Source organism: Manacus candei, unplaced genomic scaffold (assembly GCF_025592945.1).
Source record: "Manacus candei isolate 608988 ecotype Guabito, Panama unplaced genomic scaffold, ASM2559294v1 h1tg000071l, whole genome shotgun sequence".
In the NCBI taxonomy this organism is placed as follows: Eukaryota; Metazoa; Chordata; class Aves; order Passeriformes; family Pipridae; genus Manacus; species Manacus candei.
Window position 1 is genome coordinate 1,931,933 of NW_026138119.1, and position 21,907 is coordinate 1,953,839.

General features: G+C 51.1%; 1 protein-coding gene across 13 annotated transcripts in view; it reads right to left on the reverse strand.

Annotated features, from left to right (window-relative positions):
• Positions 1 to 21,907, reverse strand: part of DAB2IP (DAB2 interacting protein) — a 196,360-nt gene that overhangs the window by 14,947 nt on the left and 159,506 nt on the right. For all 13 annotated transcript variants that reach the window (XM_051807483.1, XM_051807482.1, XM_051807485.1 and 10 more), the window contains 5 exons: positions 20,978 to 21,131; positions 14,963 to 15,061; positions 12,282 to 12,836; positions 4,172 to 4,316; positions 1,830 to 1,974 (listed from right to left, as the gene is read on the reverse strand). In XM_051807483.1, the coding sequence (XP_051663443.1) occupies positions 1,830 to 1,974; positions 4,172 to 4,316; positions 12,282 to 12,836; positions 14,963 to 15,061; positions 20,978 to 21,131 (1,098 nt within the window). The remainder of the gene's footprint in view (positions 1 to 1,829; positions 1,975 to 4,171; positions 4,317 to 12,281; positions 12,837 to 14,962; positions 15,062 to 20,977; positions 21,132 to 21,907) is intronic.

Consider the following 21,907-nt stretch of genomic DNA (forward strand, 5'->3'; position numbering starts at 1 on the left):
TGTCCAAATTATGTCATAATTATAACAATTTTCGGTTATTGTAAACCCCTTTCCTCCGCCTGCCTCTCTCCGCAGATGCGCACGCACACTCCAGACTCTATTTAAAGCAGGATCCTTGGCTGTCAGGATACCTTGGCCAATCCCAACACTCAGCAGCCCAATTAATCCCCAGGAACCGCTGAGCACAAAGCACTGAGGAGGAACCACTCAGAGCAGCAGCTCAGCTGCTCCAGCCTTCCTTGGAAGAATGAACTTCCTGTGCATTCCTGGCTCTCCTTAGGTCACTTCTCAAGACTATTTTTAGAGTGACCTTTTAGTGCCGCTTTGGGTATTTTTAGGAAGACATTAATTCAAACAATTATAATCCACTGGTGACTAGAAGTGGTAAATCCCTCCTGGGAGAGCAGATAAATGCCATTCCTGAGTCAGAGTTGTTAATTGGCCCAGGATAAGGGATAGGATACCTGTAAAGAACCTGCCCTTTGTGTACCTATGGTGGATAACAGCAGCCTGAGGGAACCTCTTGCTCCTTGCTGTCTCCCTGAGCAGGATCAGGAAAAGCAATTCCCTTCCTGGCTTGCAGGAGGGCATACTCAATATCCTGGGAAATTACTTATAATAAATTTTCTGACCTCAACACAACAGCTGGGATAGGAGAGAAAATGATAAATCCTCATTATGAAGGACTTCCTTCCTTCAATATTATCCCTAGCTGATGCTTTGCAGCAACAGTGTTGCTACTAAATATATTAATAAAAACTAAGCCCAGATTTTAAGCAGGAAGGCTGGAAATCCAGCAGTGGGACAAAAATGCTCCTTCTCTCATGATCAGGATGAGAGGCTCTGGGTATGTTAACACGAAGCACGGAGACAATATTTTTATTTCTCCAAGTAAAGAGAGTCACAGGCCCATCTTTTCCCCCTTTCAGGTCACCTTTGCAGGCAGTAGGTTTACTGGGGCAGGGACTCCTGGCTCCCAGTTCCAGTAGGAACACCATGAGCACAGCCATACACAACAGCCAACTCCACAGCAGGATACAGCTGCCTCACTCCAACAAATCTGGGATATTCAGGCCTGTCCCAACTGGTAGCAAGAACCTTTACCCTGAGAACAAACAACTCGGAAATGCCTCCAGCTGCATACCAGGCCCTGGGCCAAGGAGGCAACGGGCTCCCATCGGGCTCCCATCGCGCCCTGGCAGCCGCCCGGGGCTGGGAGAGACAGGGGTTAACCCAGAGGAATGTGGGATGCTGAGCCAAGCAGCAACCTGGGAGAACAGCAGCATCCTCCCAGCTCCAGCACTGCAACCAGGGAACATCTGCCCAAACAAAAGCTGCCTGTGCTGGGTCCCTGCCTGCTGCAGGATTTCAGAGCTTCACCGGACACTCAGGGAGGTGCACCCAGACTGATTCATCCCATGGGTGGGAGACCCAGGACATGCATTTCTGCCCTTTACTCCAGAATTTCATACACATTTGGCATCAAGTACCTCTCTGAATGGGTCACTTTGGCAAAGGTATTTTGTGTTCCTTGACTGCAGTGCCCTGTCCCTGTGCCCCAGTGACCCTCCAGCACCTCTGAAAACAAGGGTGATGGAGAATCCATGAGGCTGTTGCACCCCTAGAACTGACACCCCAAACTCTGGCAGAGCAGCAGCTGCTGTCTCACCTACTCCTGGACCACCAGCACGTGGGCAGGGCCCCACAGCTCCCCCTCCAAAGCTCCCTGACAGGTTGCTATGGGACAGGTCCCACCACCTGCAGACAGACTCCTGCCACCCTGCCCCGCTCCGCGCGAGCCGAGGGAGCGACGCTCCCAGGACACCCACCAGTAGGAGTTGATGATCTTGCAGAAGGCCAGCTCACAGCACATCTTCAGGTTGCCCTGATGTTCAGGAAGGTCTGCAGATGAACACTTGCTGGGATCCACCTCACAATTTTCATCTGATTCGTACAACGCCTTGATAAATTCCCCTGGAAAACAGAGAGAGTTGGTGATGGGTTTGGAGACATGAGAAGAGCCTTCAAACAACTCTGTTCCTAAGCCCCAGTGCCCCAGCAGCTCTCTGGCACCCCATCACACTGGAAGAGAAGATGGATATGGGAGCAGGTGGTGACCCCAGAGCCCCAGCCAGCTCTCCAGCTCTCCAGGAGGGCCCAGGAGAGCCTGGCAGTGCCTTGGGAGCTCGTAACCAGCACAGCACACCCTGCACCCGGGTCCTGAGGAGCACATTCCATCCCTCTTCCCCAGCTGGCAGCTCTGCCCCCGTGGCTGGGGGATATTGCATCAGGACTCTGCTGCCAAGCACCCGCTTCCACAGCCCGACCCCCCATGCTCCAGTTCCAGAGACGCTCCCTCGGGCTAATCCAGCAGGAAGGATGCTGGCAAGCTCTCTAATTATTGGTAGCATGGCCTGCTACTGCAGACTGTGCCCTGGCACTGACAAGCCACTGTGATTCACAGGAGAAACAGGTAATTAAAGGAAAGAAACAATTTACTTGGTTTATTTTGAGCTGAACATCACACAAAATTAAATGAAAATATTTCTCTGAGATCCCCTGTGCTCCTGTTTGCTGCCTGGCTGCTCCTCACCCTTGCAGAGGCTCACACTGTGGCTGCTGTGCCAGGTCCTGCTCTCGGGCCACCCTTCACCCTGGGGTACCTGGGCACAGCCCCCACTCCCAGCTGAGGGGGTGTCCCACCTCAAGGGAGGGGCTCAGTCTTCCATCCCAGCAGTGACTGGGGGCACCAGGGGATGGGACAACAGGGATGAAAAGGCACCCTTGTTTAGCTTGGGTGATGTTCTGGCAGAAAGGTTTGCTTTGGTTTTCTTCTCATTCTAGGTGGTTTGCTCCTAATTCCTGTCTGCCTTGGATTTTCCCATCCTGTTTTCTCCCCACTCTATAGTCTGCATTCCTTCCCTATTGCCAAAACAGATTTTAATTATATACTGGAGAGTCTCTCCAATGTATTTTCAGCTCTGCCAGGGAGCTCTGGAGCCACTCTGCTCACCTGCAGGTGATGCCTGCTGTTCTTACCTGGCCCCATTACCTGCTCCATGGCTCCAGGACAGTGCCACGCTGCCCTGGGGCACCTTGTGACACGCAGGGGAACCATCTCACTGCTAAAAGGTCACTCACAACCAGCACCTCAACAGTGAACAAGAACCCCAGGCTCCTCCTGCACAAGATGGGCCTGGCAGCACTGAGCCCCAAAAAGGGAATATTTCAAAATTCTCTGATTTCATTAATATTCCAGCTTTTGAGAAATTATATGAGATAATCTACTTACAGTCTTGCCTTCAACCAGAAGGCATTACAAGGCAGATATAAATAATATTCTTTTTGCTATTCTTGTGGGCTCTCTGTTGCTTTGCCTGAATTTGATCAATTATTTCCCTTTCCTCAATGCTGTCATTATTATTATTCTCTTAATAAAGTATTTATGCTTCTTTTCTCCTTGCTAAAATAACACAAATCCACTAGCAGGAACCCAACACACTGAAAAATTAACACCTCAATAGAAGCCCTGCTCATCCCGCTCTGGGATGTGGATCCAACGGAGCTGCCTCTGGCTGAGCTCATTCCAAGGCAGCCTCTCCCCATCCTCGTGCTGTGCTGCCTGCACGCAGCAATTCCTTCCTGACCTGCCCAGAAGCAGAAGCTTCTAATTATTTTCATTTGCATCAAGAGAAATATTTTTGGAGCCATAAACAGAGCCAGCACTTAAAAAAAAAAACAACACCAGGAGGGTTCCCAGTGCTGGGTGATCCGGGAGGCAGCTCATCACTGGCTTGGGAGATCTCTTCTGACTCGGGAGCGCTGCAGGAGCGTCTCTGGTGGGGGGTGTAAGGGGGGAAGGATTCAATCAGCCCGTGACAGGGCCAGTGCTGAGACAGAAGACCTGGCAGGCAGCATAATGCCTTCAAACATCCATTTGTTATCTCCTCTGAGAGCAGAGGGAAGCGCCAGCTCAGCGGTCACCTTCCCCTGGGAGCAGAGAGCCAGAGAGCTCCTATCTCAGCCATGTCCACTCTCAGACCTGCTGCCAGGGAGACCCTCCAGCAGGTAAGTGCTGGTGCCTCTGATGGCCATCAAGGCTCAGGTGAAGGTCCCACCCTGCAGCTTGGAGAACCTCTCTGGGCAAGACCTGCCAATGCTCTGTACGTACCTAAGGCATCTTGCAAGTATTTCTGCCCCACCAGCTTCAGGTATTCTTCGATTGCTTTGGTGGCCAGTGTGTTCTCCCTGAAAATGAGATGCTCATTCTCACCACAGCGATCAACTTCAGACATCATCAGGTCAGTCAAGAAATCCTGGAAAGCAAAGCCCATGGTGGGTCACACACAGACACGTGCTGGTCCCGCAGAGCAGCCGCCGCCCCGGCCCCGGGGGAGGTCCCACCTTGGTGAGACACCCGAGGGCGTGGAGGTGCTGCAGGTGATCCTGTGTGTGCACCTGCCTTGCTACCTGCCCAACTCCCTCACAGGGACAAGAGGAGAAATAAATCTCTGGAGAGCCCCAACTTTTGCCCCCCAGCGACTCATCCCAGACCTGTGCTGCATTTGCCCCTCCAGCAGTGGCTGGGCTCTCAGCAGCCCCACATTTGTGGGTGAAACCTCTTCTCCCCTGTGAGACGTGGCTGTGTTTGGTGTCCAAGTGCAGTGCTGCACACCAGGGCCATGCTCCGATGTCACGAGCTGTGCCCACAACTAAAGGCTGAGAATCAAGCCCGGATATGCACTGAGATGCTCCAATGTCCTGTTTTCCCAGTATTCCTGGAGATAAACAGCACTGCAACAGAGCCCATTTTGGGCACATTTTCGGTCTGATAGGCACACAACCAAAGCCATGGGCTGTGATAATCCTCTGTGCTGCACAGCAGTGGAAGGGGCGAGCAGGAGCAGCCCCTGACAGCTGCCCCTGCATCAGTCTGGGCTCTTGGACTGCAAATTCTAGAGGAAAACCAGCATTTCAGAGAGAGCTCCACATCTGCTTCAGTCCCAGAGTTCACTGAGCAGAGGGTCAGCAGCTCCTGCAGCCAGGGCTAATGCAGGAGGAATGCCAGGCAGCTCCTAATGCTGATACATTCCTCTGCACTGCTCACGGGCAGAGCAGCTCTGCCCATGCCGGGCTCCTCCTCCTGTACCAGGTGCTGAGTGTCACCACTCACCTGGATGACAATGGAAAGAGGGGCTGGCACTGTGCAAATCACCCTCTGACAGCTTCCCCACGCAGGAGACAGAGAAATGTTGACAGACACATTCACTTCCACAACCAAGGGCACCTTCTCAAACTCCCTTTTACTGAAACAAAATAAGCTGCTCAGTAACAACCTTCCACTAAGAAATTCTCCTTCATTCCTCACAGCAGTACCAGTGGTAGCCCTGGTTGCTGGCAGGGGCAGGAGGAGCACCCCAGGCTGCCATGCAGTGTCCCAGGTCCTGTCCCTGCCATTCCCAAGCACAGCACAGCTCCCAGAGCACCCAACAAACCCACTGCTCCCACATTCCCACAACACTGTGACTGGGACCAACGTGCTGCCTTGACCTTCCTCCAAAAACCTCCAAAAAAGCCAAAGAAGGAGCTTTGGGCTAAATAAATGAAAAGTCACTTCCATTATTTCTCTAGTCAGAAGATGCCCTTCCTCAGATCTCACTACATCTGCAATGCTCTGGTAGCTGCAGAGGCAAAAATCCCTCCTGGAAGCAAAGCACAGCCTCCCCCTGCTATTTTCTCTCATTTTGCCCCTTTTATCAGCCAAGCTGGAATGAAACTTTAAACCCTGCTCAAATCCCGTTAGCTGCTATCTGGGTAACTCTATCACCTTTATCTTCCCGGGGCTCTCCCAGGGTACGTTTCAATTCCAAGCCACCGCTCAGGCTGACACAAGGTGCTGATTCTTAATTAGCAGCCACTGACCTTGGCTTTGCTTGATTCTCTTTCCTGTCACTTTCCCAACATACTAATTACCTCAGGAACACCGAGTTTTACAGCGTCTCTCAGCCAAGTGTTTGCTTTTCCCCCTCTTGTTGGCTGAGGACTGGCTGCCCAAGTCCTGGAAACCCAGGGGCCAAGTGGTAGCCAGAGAAGATGTGAATTTGGATGATTTTAGCTGATCCAGAGAATTCACTAGAATTTAAATGAGGCAAAATTCCACGGCAGGACTCAACACAAAGCCAGAAATATCCCCTGGAAATCTCTGCTACTGCTGTCATTCCCTACAGAGCACCTGCAGCTCAACAGCTGGGAAAGGGAACCTTTGTCTCCAAAGTGGAAAGGAAAGCTGCTGAAATCCCAGAGAGCTCCATTAGGGCACAGCATCCAAAGCTGGGCTTAGCATGGCAGAACCTGGCCTTGTAACTGTGTGGGGAAGAGGGCAGAGCCAGGACACCCAGCAGCATCCCACAGGACTCTCCCTGTCCCTGCAGCTTCCCCGGGCTGCAGGAGCCATCCTGCTGGGCTGCAGGACCTGCCCCTGGGATGTACCCGGGGTCTCAATCCCCCAGCCAGTGTCCTTGGGTGAGCTCCTCCGCAGGGACTGCTCTCGGCAGCCGTGGGAAAGGCGCCTCGGCCACGGGTCAGTTCCCATGACATCCTGTCACTTCTGTCCCAGGGCCAAGGTCCAGACCTCATCCTCCAGTCCTGCCCTCCACACAAAAAAAGCCACATCGGTTCTGGATCACACTTCTGGTATCTCTGCCTTAAGTACTCCAGCAGCCAGCACTCAGAAGACACAAATGGAATGCAAATACTTGTGGAATCCCTCCGGGGGCCTCACTCACCCACATACAAGGTCCTGAATAAAATGCAATAACTAAAGCCAATAAAACTCCCTGTTTCTGAGCAGCAGAGATCAGCAGGGGGTTGTTTTCAGTTAGGGCCCCTGGCAATGGAAGAAAATAAGATGCTTTATTTCATTACATCTGAGTCGAGAGGGGAAGGAAAAGGTCTACAGTCAAAATTAAGGGCTGTGCCAGTGTTCTTCAGGCCTGTTTCCATGTTTATTTTGAGGCTTTTTGCTTCAGACTGGACAGAGCTGAACCTGTGCGACCCCAGTCGCTGCACATATGCTGATAAAGAAGAGAATTCATAAATAAATAAATTCAGAGCAGACAGCACAAGGCTGTGCTGGTCTCCAGTGCTTTGCACACAAACCAAGCATGAGCCCACGGCAGCGTGTGCTATTCCAAGGCAGCTCCTCCACAGCTCCAGACATGTGGGCAGGAGCCTGGCAGCCTGATCCCACAGCTTGCCAGTGCCAAGTGAGCCCACCCTACCACTGAGGGGTCTGTCTACACCAAATATCCCCATCCCAGGGGGTTCCAAGTGCCAGTCCCTGTGCCCAGGGGTGTCACTGGCAACTCCTGCCCCTCCAGCTCCTGAGCCTGGGAGGCAGAAGGATGAAGGCAGCTGGGTGCCTGGCAGGGCTGTGGTGGGAGCAGGAGAGCTTTCCACAGAGCCAACAAACAACACAAGTCCTGCAGGATATATCCTGTTCAAAACCAGGAAGGATTCTGCACCTCTCCCCCATCTGGAGCCCGTGGGGTGTCAGGGAGCTGAGGAGACCCTGCACCCCCCGTGGGGGTCACACACCCTCCAGGCTGGGGCCGATCGTTCCCATATCGTAACTGACTGGTGGGCAGATTGACTTTGAAATAATAAGGTTCTCCAAATCACAAGCCTGATTAATAGGATTGACTTAACCTTAAGAGGATTGAATTGATAAAGGTAATAAGATTACTGCTTATTTCAAAGACTAGCTCAGAGTCCAGCTGGGCCTTTATGCAAAGGTGAAAAACACCAGGGGTCGGTAGGGCTGCAGGTTACAGGTGGAGGAGTGCTGGGACACACCTACAGGGGAGGGAAACGTGGCACTCAGTGGTGCTGAGCTGTGCAAGGAGAGCAGCAGAGGGGCAGCGAATGGGTCCTGAACAGACCATGTGAAACCGAGGACCCCAGCCCCAGTCCTAGACTGTTCCACCACACAGCTCCTCTGAGAATCTGCTCCAGACACTTCTCTGCCAGGAAATGTAGTGCTGTGCCCTCCTTCAAGCCCTGGAGCTCATCCTCAGTGCTTCTGGCATATTCTAATTCTCCTTGGGAAAAGGCAGTGAAGTGACAATGTGAGGGTTAACACACAGGAATCTCTGTCCATCACCTTGCTCAGGGAAATGAGAAAACCTCAGGGATACAACACCAACACACTGAGTGACCACTCCCTGCAAGGGCACAGGGGCTGGATCCCACACAGGAGGCTTGGGAAGAGCCAGATCCCTACACTGATTCCCTACACCCACTGGTGTTCCCAGTCCTGCCAACCACCCTGCCTGCTCTGCTTGGGGATGGGGAAAAACAGTGGGGATGCTCATAAAACTGATTAAAGGACTGATTAGCTCCACTATGGCTGCTATAAAATATTATCAGAGAGATAAACTCTTTGTGGGGGAAATGATAGGGCTGCTGCTGGTCCGTTTGTGGCTGAACATGCACGGCATCCTCACTTCCCTGTGTCCTCAGACTTTCCAGGATGGAGAAGGGAGCAGTGCTCCCTGCAGGGACCAACTGAGCCCTGGTGCCACCAGCCTCCAAGCCCAGCTGTGCCACATCTCCCTGTCCCTGCCTGAGCTGAGCAGTCACTTTTTGGGAGGTCCGAGAGCCCTGATCCAACCCTGGCTCTGCTGCTGGAATGTGGGGTTCCAGCAGACTCACATGGGGAGAGCAGCTACATCTGCTCTGCAGAGGCAAATCCTCACAGCACAAACAAACAGGGACACATGTTTATCCTTCACTCCATTCCCAACACCATAAATATTTATTTCCAGTGAGCAGCCGGTTTGTTAGAGCTTTATCTAATGCTGGGTTTGATCGACCAACTCTCCGCACAAGAGAGGTTTTTTTACATATTTACAGCCATGAATTGAGCCCCAGAAGCTCTAAGACAGCCCTGAAACAAATCTAAGCATGGTGAACATTCTGGAAGCATCAGAAATCCATTGGGAAGGACGCAGCTTGTCTACCCACAACCACATCACAGGGCCCACATGGAGCCCTGCTAACAGCAGGGGTGAGCACTCCCAGTCACACCAACCACGGCAGCAGAAACACTTTATGACTTTGTGTCTTTTGTCTGTGGGTTGTAAAACACATGAAAATAGCTGGGCATCTCCACCCCCTTGCAGGGAGCACCTCACCAGCCCTCTCACTGGGAAGGGGGAAGCAGGTAACAAGTGAAGGACAGAGCTGAGAGCCCACATCTGTGTTTTAGCCAACAAACAACATCCTCCTTCCAGCCTCTCCTTGCCACAAAGCCAGGGAACACCCGTGTGTGCCGGGAGCTGATCCAGTGCTGGGTGTCTGTCAGATTTTCCAGTGGGCTGGGGCAGCTCCCTCCCTCCCTGCCTGCCTGCACTCAGAGCCTTATCAAAACCCTCTTCCCCTCCTCTCCACCCACTGCCTTGGCAGATGCTCAGGGGTTTCCAGGCATGCCCTGTTTCACACCAACCCTCGTGCAGCGCTGTAGGGATGAAGCTCTTCCCTCTCCCAAACACAGATCAAGGGAAGCAGGGCCTTTGACTCCCACAGAGCCCTCCCTCCAGAGAGGACTCTCTGCTTTCATGCTCCACCTTTAACAGCTACACAGCCCAGGAAGAAGCAGCTATTTAGGGAGAAAATTCACCTACAGCTCTTGTCCGCTTTCCACCTGCAGTCCCAGGTGTCCCACCCAGCAGGAGGGACTAGGGCAGTGCCTCGGGGTTTCTGCAGCTTCAGATAACAGGGAACAGCTCAATGTGGTAGAGTGGGGTGTCTGCAGGCAAGGATGGCCCTGCATCCACCCAGGGGGCTGCACAGGGACACTGGTGGCTGTGGGTGGCACGTGGCCCCAGCACATCGCACCTCTGCTGCACGGCAGGGACCCGATCCCTCATTAAGGGATTACAACTTATTTACAGCAAATCGCTGCAGGGAGACAGGGCCCGAAACAGCCCAACACCAATTAGCTGCTAACGAGTCTTCGTGATAATCTAGCGGACATTTGTTCCTCAGTCCAACTGTAATTGCTGCTTTAGGGTCATCTACAGCAGCCAAGAGCCACAAAAACCCCTTAATCAGCAAAACACATCAGTGGTTGCCGATTGCCAGGTCTGCAGGGCAGGGGGAGCTCTGAGGGGCTCACTGGGAAGGCTCCTGGTGAGGCAGAAGGATGGGAAACTCCATCTCCAGCCCAGACAAGCTATGGAGGGTCACGGGAGGATAGAGGCCTGGAGAAGGGGGGGGTCACTGCTCTGCTGGCCCTGCACACAGAGCCCGGGATCAGGTGCTCCCACTGCTGGGCTGGAGCTCTCCTGAGGGGCAGGGGGGTGCAGCCATGTTCCCCAAGCAGAGGTGAGGGGTGCTTTCCTTTCTCATTCATTATTTTGTTACCTTACTGCTGCTTTTCCCTCTCTCTGCCTGTCCAGCTCAGGATGCACCACCTGGTTCCCATGCTCCAATAACTCCTGTTGCTCTGACAGCTCCCCGAACCCTGTGCTAATGCTGATGGCAGATGACAGGCAGGGAAAGCAGGAGCTCCATTTTAGGGGGAAAGTCATCAAGTCTGTTTACTGTTTGCTGTGTCCCCTGTGTAGAGCCTCTGGGATCTCAAGCACTGATGCAGACACATGTCTGGAAACACACTTGCTCTCTCTGGAGCCTCTCCAGTTCTGAGAAGAGGAAAAAGGCTGGAGCAGTGACAATTGCTCTCAGCCGTGCCCACACACGATCCACAGTGACTGAGATGGGGGTGACACTTGAAGACTGTTTCACCACAGACAGGTCTTTCATGACAGTGCTATTCCCACAAAGCCCTGGCACTAGAAGCTGCTGCAGCCACAGCAAGGGGCAGCAGAGCCCCTGGTACTGGCAGAAAGAAGGCTGTGCCCAGAAACCACGCGCTGACGGCACCCGAGCCCTGGCACAAGGAGTGAGGAGGGACATCAATGACATCTCCTTGTGTCACCACAGCGTTATTCCACATGCCACGACTCACAGGCCTCTGAGGACCAGGACCATGGTCCTTCCCTGCACTGCCAGGGTCCAACACTGCTGCCTGGGATCACGAGGGCTTTAACGGAGCTATTTTCTCTGCCGCTGCAACAGCAGGGCCCCGGCCCCGCAATCCTCTCAGTGAGCTTTGCCTGCCTTGAACTAGATCAGGAGGCCAAGCCACTTCTCTGTCCAACAGATGGTAACTCAGCCTAATCCACGAGCCCGGCCACGGTCCCCGGCAGCAGCGGCAGCTGCTGAGGAAGCAGAGCCTTGTGATTCCCCCTCAGGTGAGGAGCTCACATCTCCTCAGCACTGCAAGAGCTTTGGACATCTTGCTCTTCCCCAGCTCTACCCTGCAGAGTTCACAGAGATGGTAACAGAGAAAAACGCTGATGCTTTAACTCCTGCAGCCCCAGCACGGGCACTGCCTACCATGGCTGTGCCAGGCCACCTGGGGATGGAGGATGCTCTGCAGCATGTGGGTCACTCCATGCCCCGTGTGCTCAGTAGGGAAGGGGGTTCCAGCTCTGCTCACCCTGCCTGCACCCTCACAGATCACAACCAGGAGCAAACCCCACTCTCTGCCTCCTCCTGGCCTGCTTCTTCCCCAGATCTGCTGGAGGATTCCCAAACAGGCAGGAGGCTCAAAGTGGTCCACGAAGGCTCCACTTCCACCAGGAGCAAGTTGGTGGCATCAAACCACAACGAGCATTGCCCTGGGAGCACTCCTGGGCTTTCCCACACTGCTGCCCCCCTTCCAAGAGCAGCAGGACAGACCCTGAAAGCCAAGAGCTGATCCAGAGACACGTGTGCCCACACAATTTACTCAGGAATTCTCAGGAGGCTGCTCATTCCCATTCAGCTCCTGCTGTGTTCCCCAGGAACACCCTGATACCAGCACACACAAGCTGCTCAGCTCGAGCCAGCACTGCTTACATTCCATCCCTGAAATCTGCCTCCTTGCTTACTTTCACATCTGTGCCTGTTTATCCAGTAAGAGCCTGACCCCTGAGCCTCCAGAAGGAGAGCAAAGTGACTCACTTGGTATCTCGTGGTCCCACTGACCCCTTTGCTAATTAAGCAATTTGCGCTGCGCGTGCTACCAACTTGTGTGTAATCAGAAGAAAAACAGAGCGCAGTAACGATGCCCAGTCGGGCCTGAAGCCCAGTTGACGTGGACATCCCCCAACCCCAACCCAGCAGTCTGCTCCCCGTGGACCCTGGTGGGAGGGGACGGGGGTGGAGGGTCCTACCTTGGCCTTGCCCGTGCTCTGCAGGATGTGCACCAGCGCCGACGCCATCTCCTCCTTGTTCTTCACGCTCAGCGAGGGTTCCAGCACCGAGCACAGCACCATGTAGTTGTTGGTGATGTACTCGGCAAACTCTTTGTACATCTCCATGGGAAGGATGCTCATGCTCTGGTAGCGGGATTTGATGCGGATCATGGGCCCCGGGGACTTGCCCTTCCCGGGGTTGGGGCTCACCACCGGGTACCATTTCTCGACGAACTGCCGGCCCGTGACGGAGCTGACGGGGATGTTCACCTGCCCAATGAAGTTGGTCTTGTCCTTCTTCTTCTTCTTGTCAGTCTCTTTGTATAAGTGCACCGTAATGTTTTTGAGCGACGGGAGGTTATTAAATTCAAAGTGCTCCCCCCAAAAGACATTATCAGTTTTCAATTTACAGGTAGTTCGTGCATAAAGAACGTCATCCAGGCATAATTCACACAAGTACTTTTTCTTAGCTGGCAGGTCCTTGGCTTCAATAATCCATAACTTTAACATATTCTCTACCCTTCTGCTGTTGTCCTGAAAAAAAGAAAAAAAAAAAGCAAAGAATAAAAGGTCAATTAAAAAAAACAACCACAAAGCCAAGCACAACAAAACTGGAGATATGAGTTAATTATTTCGGATGTGCTAAATGAGCGGAGGCTTAATTACATTTTATTTTAAGGAAATACTGGCTCTCAGGAATTTGCATAATAACACTACTTATGTTAATTTTCCAAAATATCACCATGCTCTCCATGTCTGTTGGTGCCAATTAATATAAGGAAGAAGGAAGATAAAACCCCTCCAAATCACATATGTACTGTTTCCCATTCCCTGCCAAGAGGGTCTCCAAAGAAACGGAAAGAACCTCACTGATCATGACTGGCTTTTGCAAAGCAGAAGCTTTTACAGGTATCTCACAGCTCTGGAGTTCATTTGCTTTTAACAGAGCAGCATAAAGGGACCTGAGTGCACACCCAGGGATGGCCTCATCCACACGGGAATGCCACCACTGCTGGTGGGGAAGAAACTATGTTTTAGGGCAGAAGTCCAGAGCACCCAAGTAAAACATTAAGAAGAATTATGGGAAGGAGAGTGAGTCCCAGGGGAGAATCATGACAATTCAGAAACAGAAATTTGCCTTGGATATCTTTTAAACAATAACAGAGCCAAGAATACCGGGGATCTTTCAGAGCTCCCTCGTGATGCTGACCTCATCCTGCAAGAACATCCAGGGGTATTTTTTGCAGGAGTGACTTGAAAGATAAAGCACTGGCGGCTGAACTGCTGCTGGGATTCTGCAAAACCTGTTTTGTTTGGAAACCCCTCACTGAAACAGCAGCCACAGCTTACTCTGCTCAGCCCAGGAGTCTGGGCAGGAACACTCCTGCTGGAAGTCCACAATGGAGTACTGTAGGTTCAGGAAGTACACACAGGAACTGCACAAGAACACTGAATTCCTGACAGAAATTTCAAGTCAGATACTGAGTTTATTGTGTATGAACTCAAACAAAGATGGAAAGAGAGCCATCAGTTACTGAATGCTTTGAGATGAGGGCACACTTCCAAATGGACTTCCACTCAACACTGCACCTCAAAGCCAGCGACAGGCACAGCCTCAACTCACATTCCCAGGACTTCTCTCACGCTGAGCATGACCACACAAACCTCACACAGCTCTCTCAGGTCAGTGCTGCCAGGGCTGCTGCCCTCAGAAAGCACTGGAGCCACTGAACTCCACATCCAGGAACACGCTGCCAGAGGCAGAGGTTCACCTCTCCCCTCTCCCCTCCACTGCTCCAGCTCTGACATTGAAGCAAACCTTTTATCCTGACATTTGGCACTGTGCTGGGAACAACAAACTCCAAGACTGAGGGCTCCTTTAGAACCCACCAGGCCTGGACTGAACTTGTGTGGAATGAGTTCTCAGATCATGTCACTTGTGTCTTCTCTGCCCAGCAGAAAAAGACGTGGTTGAGCTCATCAGCTGTGGAATCCTGCACTTCTCCTGACCAATCTTTGCAGCCAACTCCACTGCAGAGAGGGGAGAGCAGCTGTACATTCTGTTTGAGGATGTACTTAGTCTTGGTGGGCCATAAAAGCTCATGTTGAGTGTCCCTGTGTTGTAGCCAAGAGAAGGATTTGTTCCTGTGAAACTCAGAGTAGATGACTTTGCCTCAACTGGCTGGAGAAGGGAAAGCCACATTCTACTACTGCCTCCAAAACTCACTGTAATGGGCATTTGAGTTCCTCCCTCACTGAACCAGACACTGTGTCAGGAACTGACTTGTGAACTCCTTAGACTACTCAGTCTTGTAACTTTGCTGGCAGCTACCTGACATCTGTCCCAGAGCTTCTGAGAGGTGAGAGTTCTATGCAAGTGGCAAGTACCATCAATAACAGAGCAACAATGAAGATTCTTCAGGTCTGATCAATTCTTAGCAACAGTTGAAGCAGCATGTGCTGAGAAAAGAGGGGAAGGAATAATTGGCACTTGTCTGTAAATATAATTGTGGGAGAAAGCAATATGGAAAAAGGCTGACCCAGAGTTACACTTACTCACTGCAATGACAATACGTCCCCTGCTGCTCCCATGCATTGGGCTATAAAATGTAATAACGAGGAACTGAACTAGAACAGAGGCAATTCCTCACAGCCACTACCTTATTTGGGTGCACGGCACGCCGCAGGTTTTCCATCCATTTATCTCGCTCTGCTGCAGAACGACACGAGAAGCACTTACTTCCTGATGAAGTCGTCACCTACAGGGAAAGGAACAGGATTATGTCTTGACCAGCACACTGCAGACCATGATTTGGGGGGAGAGAGGGACTTAGGGAAGATGCCAGTGGATTTTATTTTTTTTTTTTTAAGTAAACAGCTTTACCCGAGCATGAAGCAACAGCCCCTAAGGCTGGCAGAAAAACAGGACAGCTCTGTATGTTACAAAAATAATCATGGAAGCAAATTCCAATTACTTCTCCTCTTCCACACCAGAAAACACTAGATAATGGGCCTCATGCATGTGATGCTTTAAACCACCAAGTTCCACAACTGAGGGAGTGCAAATCTTTAGATGAACTAAAGATAAGTTGGAACACCGAGTGGATACCTGGCATTCCTCCAGGCCCAGCCCAAAGCCTGTGACAGTAACAACCCATTCCTTGTTTCCAGCAGAACATCAGACCTGGAAAAGCTGTTTTCCCACCTTCTCCCTTGGTGTCCTATTGCTTCTGGAGCCCGTGCTGTGAAGAACACAGGGACAGGAACATACACCCCACTCCTGGCCATGGGATGAGCCCACACCAGCTCAGAGCCTGTCTGGGCCATTCAAGAGCTCACAGCAGCCAGTCCCCATGGCTGGGAAAGTGCTGCTGAGGTCACCTCTCATGCTTCCAGGATCACCCCAAGGGATTTTCTGCTGTATCTGTGTGGCTTTCTCTGGCCACTGGGATTTCATAGCCAGGGTTTAAGGAAGCACACTCACAGCAGTGACATTTCCAGTGTTGCAAGTGCCCCTTATTCCTTATCACATCCCTGCTATCCCAAGGAAACTCAACCCTGCTGACAGTCATGGAAGCACCACTGCCTGGCAGACCAGAATGACAGGCACCAAACTTTTCTTCCTGTCTACTACAACAAAATTCTCTGGCATCAAGTACTGAGCCAAGGTCTGAAAGGCCAATAGTTCCCTGCACCTTCTCCTGCACAGGCATTCCCCAAATTGCCATCTCCTCCAGGACTGTGGTGGTCATTCCTGGTGGTCCTGGGGCCCTTTGCATTCCCAGCTTTTGTGCAGCCATATTCTCCATGCACAGCTCTGCTGGGAGGCCAAACGGACCTGGCTGGTGCTTTAAATAACTCCCCTCTGAGCTTTATTTCCGCCAGTCTCAACCTGCAGAGTTATTTCTGAGTGCTTTATCATCTCGCAGTGTTTGTGTTTACACACTGTGCACTGGGTTATCAGCTTCTGGGAGACACAATCTCCTTTAATTTCATGTATCTCCCAGAAGCCCAACCTGTTCTTACAGCAGAGCTGGCACCCGCTAAGATTTGTCATTAGCAAACCTCAATGATAAGTTGAACACATCCCCTCCTTTGAACATAGACATCTAACCAGGACAGAATGAGAAGAGGCCTGGCCTGTCTTTACATAAAAACGCAAGAAATCTTCCAAGCAAGAGGCTTTCTCCTTCAGACAGACACTCTTCCCTGTCCTTACACACTTTTATACTCTGCCTGTAAAACAGACTCTTCTGAGCACAAGCTCTCTTCTAGTTCCAAGAACAGACTCCATATTAGCAGGCACAGCAGCGTGATCTTTCCAGCACCCTTTCATGCTTTCAAGTATTTCCAGCTTCTTCAAAGTCTCCCATTCCAAACCCACCCTGCCTCATCTCCTCACTGCTGCCGATGCCCATGTGAACCTCCATCCCTGAACGTTCCCACACGGAGTTCTGGTGGCACACAGGATGTACCACTTGGTCTATGCCATGTGATCCCCATCCCCTGCTCTGCCAGAGGGTCGGGCAGTCCTGCATCCCGATCCTTCTCTCAGGAAGAGCAGCAGCTGCATCGCTGCTGACCCGGTGCTGTGCTGCCTCAGTGCTGAATTACAAACATCAGCATCCCAGAAGAAACACTTGGCAACAGTTTTAAGACCAGAACTCAAGCAAGCACTGCTCCAGGCAGCTCCCAACCTGCTCGATCGATGGGAATTTCTGGGACTTCAGAGGAGTTCTTTTCAGACACCAACCTCACAGATCAGAACTTGAGCCCTGCCTTACTCAGCGAATTCAGCTGCAGAAGACTCAAAATCATCCATGTCCAAGCCCAATCCATCGAAGTCCTGACACTCCTGGTACAGCCACAGTGTCCTGGAGGTGTTGGAGCCAACCTTCTGCACCCCACAGTGGGGAAAACCCTTGAGGCCACTGAGGTTCTGACCAAGGCCACGAAACTCCATCCCCACCAATCAGCTCATAATAAAGGTGGAACAGGTCAAATACACCTTTCAGTGAATGATATCATTAGTCCATTGCCTTAAAGGCCATGTCTCACCCAGCTTTTTGTTTAGCTCTTTGGCTTTGATGGAGTTTGGTGTACAAACGTGTTTGAAAATGTTCTCAGATCTAGAGGATTTGGTAGGAAACTTGGAAGCTCGTCCATGAAGGAGAATTAAGATTTCTTTGGCTGGTGTTGAAAGATGCTCTCTAAAAGACAAGTTCTCCTTGGTGACACACATGGATCCCAGAGCTGCATGGAGGACATGGAGGATCATATCCAAATAAATAACCATGTAATCCAGCTGTCCTTCTACTGAGTTTTCATTCAATATCAGTTTTTTACCAACTATCTGTTAAGCTGAATATCTAATATATTTTCTTGCCACACTTAAGTCAACACATGAGTTATCACGGCAAAATTAATTACTCAGTTTTAAAATAATTATCAATTAATTAATCACTCAAACCCTAAAAAAACCTGTAACTGTCATACTGAAGTGAGAGAAGGGGAAAATCATGTGTCAGATATGAAGTGTGTCTTGATCAGATGGAAGCTGAAGGTCATATCTACCATGTGTGACCAAAAATGTAATTTTCCCCAGATCTGCAATCACACCCCAGCTTTGAGTTCTGACCTAAATATCATATGGCATTAATGATCTTTATGAGATATTAATTATCTTTATAAAGAGAGTATTCTGGTCTCATCAAGATTTTGGAAATGCTAGAATACTGTTAATGTACAGGATAAACTCAATTAATAAAACTCATTAATTTCTGAAATGTTACTTATTCCCACTCATTATCCCCAGTCCTCGGATGGGTGATCTCCTCAGTCAGATAAAATCTTGCCATTTTAAGAAAGTTTTAGGTACAGGGTGGGTTCCTCCCTTGAAGGCATCTCCATGGAGTAACTGGAGATGACAACTGAGCTACCAAGGCTGCTTCCCTGAGTGTCCAGAGGACAAGCTGTGGCTCAGCTGCTCTGCACCCCCTGACCTGGTGCCAAGGGGCTCCAGCGCTGCCCTCCCGGCCCCGCGCCCCAAGGGCCACGCGAGCAACGTTTGCACAGCTGGATCCAATTAGTGGAGCTAAATTTAGCTGCACCACATTCTCCCTCGCTGAGGCAAGGCCAGGATGAGGCAACACAGCCTCGGCTGTACCAGAGCAACTGCAGTTTGTCCTTCTCCCAGCCGTGTCCTGGGACAGCTCAGGCACGAGCTGTGCAATGGGACGAACCTTTGGTCTGCTAAGACCTCAGAGAGCCCCTCGGTCCTCAGTGCCCTGCCTGGCCCAGGACCCCACAACAGCAGGGCCAGGAATAGGCTCTGTAAGCCTGGACTCTGAGTCTCCACTCCTGGAGAAGATGCCCACTGTATATTTAGCACACACAGCATGTGCAGTGGCACGGGATGATTTGCTGACTGGGGAGTCTTATAAGGAGAAAGAAGATGATGCTAAGTAATTTAAAAAAAAAAAAATCAATGAAGAAAACAAGTAAATACTGACTACCAAGTACTGAGCAAGTCAGGAAAAAAGCAAGTTTCACAAAACTAAGCAGAAAAAGCTGAATGCAGCCCATGGGAAAGCCCTGCACTGCTGCTGAGTGCCCATCCCAGCAGAGCCCAGCACGTCCTAATGCAGGTCAGTGGAGCCAAAGGAGAGGAACAATTCCCTGCACCTTCATCCACCAGCTGCCTCCCAACGAGCCACTTGGTTGTTTTCCACTGCAGATGGCTTTGGCACCTCTCGCTTTTGTCTCCGTCTGGGTGTGCTGCCAGTTCCCTCTCAAACCCGCTCTCTTCCATCTGCAGCCATGTCAGACCGTGCTGTCCTGCTTGCCGAGCCATGAGGCTGCTCCGGTGGTGTGGTGCAGGAAAAGCTGTGTCACACTGTGCCACACACACAGGGGAGATCCAATGGACACCAGCCAGCTGGGGATGGAAACAGCTCCCGAGGCACCGTCCCCGCTTGGCCAAAGGACTGTGCGAGGCTGGCACTGCCCAACAACAGCCACCCAAAGCTGCCTGTTCCTGACAGATCTCCACAAAGAGCAGACCCACAACAGCCTCAAAGCCCAAAGGCAATGCCCCCTCTTTGTATGCACCAGTGGCACCCAAGTGCTTGGCAGACTGTGGTCAAGGCCTGGTACCACCAAAGATCCCAGGAGATCTGCAAACTCATCCCAGCGCTGACCTCACTCCCAGTTTGGAAGAGGCTCTCTGGAGACACGAGGCATTGACACGATGTGCCATTTAGCTCTCACCTCAGTCCCTCCCGCTGCAGCTTGCTGGTGAGCAGCCACCAGTCACAAATCAATGTCCCCTTTGTTGCCTGGCATTCTTCCTCCCCTCTGCAGGGTTTGCAGGACAGCAATTAACACGTTCTTTTTTTTCTGTGTGACTCCTCTTTATCCAACTCACTTATAACCAAAATTCTCTTCCTCCTTACAGGTGCACGACTTGTGCAATTTCCCTCTCAGTCAGCTTCCTGCAAGTACTGTTCACATCCCTTCCTCTGCTCTTGTGCTGAACAGAATTGGTAAACAACCCTTATATTATGGATGTCACATCTATTTTCCATCTAGCTTCATTTTATCTTTCTTGAGTGGAATGTAATAGAGGCCATATAATTTACAAAACTGTTCCCCTCCTGACCCACCACACTTGTTCAATTCCTCAGAGAATGAACAGCACTGGAAAATTTATACCTCAGCCCACTCCAGAGTTTGTGTTTGGGGCTATATTTGTAAGACTGTTTTCGTGTTACCTGCTTTCATTTTAAGAAATGGATCTTCTAACTCATTTCTTTCAAAGTGTGCTAACTTCAGTAAAGGTATTTCTCTCCCCAGTCTGACTCCTCTTGGACTCTGACAAGGTGTTTTTATCCAGCACTGCCCATCCAAGGACAGCCTGCAGTCACATCCTACAGCACAGTCCAAGCATGGATATACCATTTATCTGCTTTTCTATGCCCAAGCACAAACAGGTTCCCTTCTCTTCACAGAAACATAAGTATTGACCACCTTATTACTGTAAGAAAACCATTTCCCTGTTCTGTATCCAGCCACTGCCATAAGCAATAATACTTTGCCATCCACAATTCAGGACAAATGATTCCCAAGACATACTACATTGAATTATCCAACTACAGCCTGGTTTGTACGTGTCCTCCTCCCTCCCGCTAGCACAGACCCAACCACATGCCATAGCAGATGTCAAAATAATCTGAAATACTCACAGATTTTTCTATTTACCCAAACAAGCAAAGCTTCAGTTTTCTAGACAAAGTCCTCAACACTCCCACTGACAGCAGTGGGTTGGCTCTGTGACCACATCTGATGTATTTGGGAACACTGAGTAGGGATTGTCAGCACCTCCCAGTATCTGTATGAACATAAACTGCAAACGGATGCTCTGCTGGAACACGGCCCCGAGCGGGGCAGCACCTGTGCCAGGGGGCAGCTCTGCTGCTCCAGGGCTCACGAGGAGCTCACTGCTCTGATCCTGGGGATATGATCCCCCTTGAAAAGATGGGAGCAATTTTCTGCCTACGAAGCAGTCTCTGTGTGGCAATTCAGAGCAGAAACGTTGTCCAGCAGTGTGAGAGCCCCAGATGCCAGCACACACCTGGCCCCCCCGTGGCTCCCGGCACGGACCAGCAGCTCCTTACCTCGAAGCAGTAGTCTTGTCCCAGGATGCTACTGTGGACTGGCTTGATGACCACCTCCTCCTCCATACTGAGATCCAGAGCCTCAACAGCACTACTGGGACTGAGCAAGGACTCGTGGGAGCGCGATTCTTTCAGCCTCGGCATTAGATGGGATCTAGAGGAAAAATGGAATGGTGTCAGTGGATGCTCCCCTTCCCACAGAAACTGTTCAGTCCATCTGTTAGCAACAACTGCAGAATATTCCTGAGACTTTTTTGCCATGAAATAACCCAGGGCCCTGAAGAACAGGGCCTGCTACACTGTCTCATTTGTAATTTCTATTACAGGCTGTATGAGCAGTAAAACAATTTTTCCCAACTCCGATGCAGCCAGGAGTCAGTTATTAGAGGTTTGTAGGCTGTGGGTCTCTGCACAGCTGAGTAAGTCTCTAAATGGCCACCACACCTGCTGAGTGAGACTTCCCAGGTGTGGTGCTTTGCAGTATGGGCACATCAGGGAGACCAGCTGGCCCCAGCACCCACTGCTGTCTCATCAGCACCACCAGGTCCTGCAGCCCCTGGTGCTGAGCTCCCCTGGTGCCAGAACCTCACCATCTCCAGCACAGGCACAGCCAGCATTGGGATCCACACTCTGCAACCACTTACCCGAGGGCTTGTGTGCTCTCTCCCACTGTTACACACATCCTGGGATGGGGACAGGGTGGAAAATAAGGCCATGATAGCCCTATCGACTGATCTAAATGCTCTGGAGTCCCACTGGCAGCATTTAGCAGCGGGGAGCCCACAGACAGCGAGCAGAACACCATTTTTGAGACAGCCAATACAATCAATGGTGCTGTAACTCTTAAAGCAAAACCAGAGAGCTCAAGGGGGAGAAAACAAAAAAAAGAAAAGAAAGATAATTAAGTAGTCCCAGGGAAAACACAGCAAA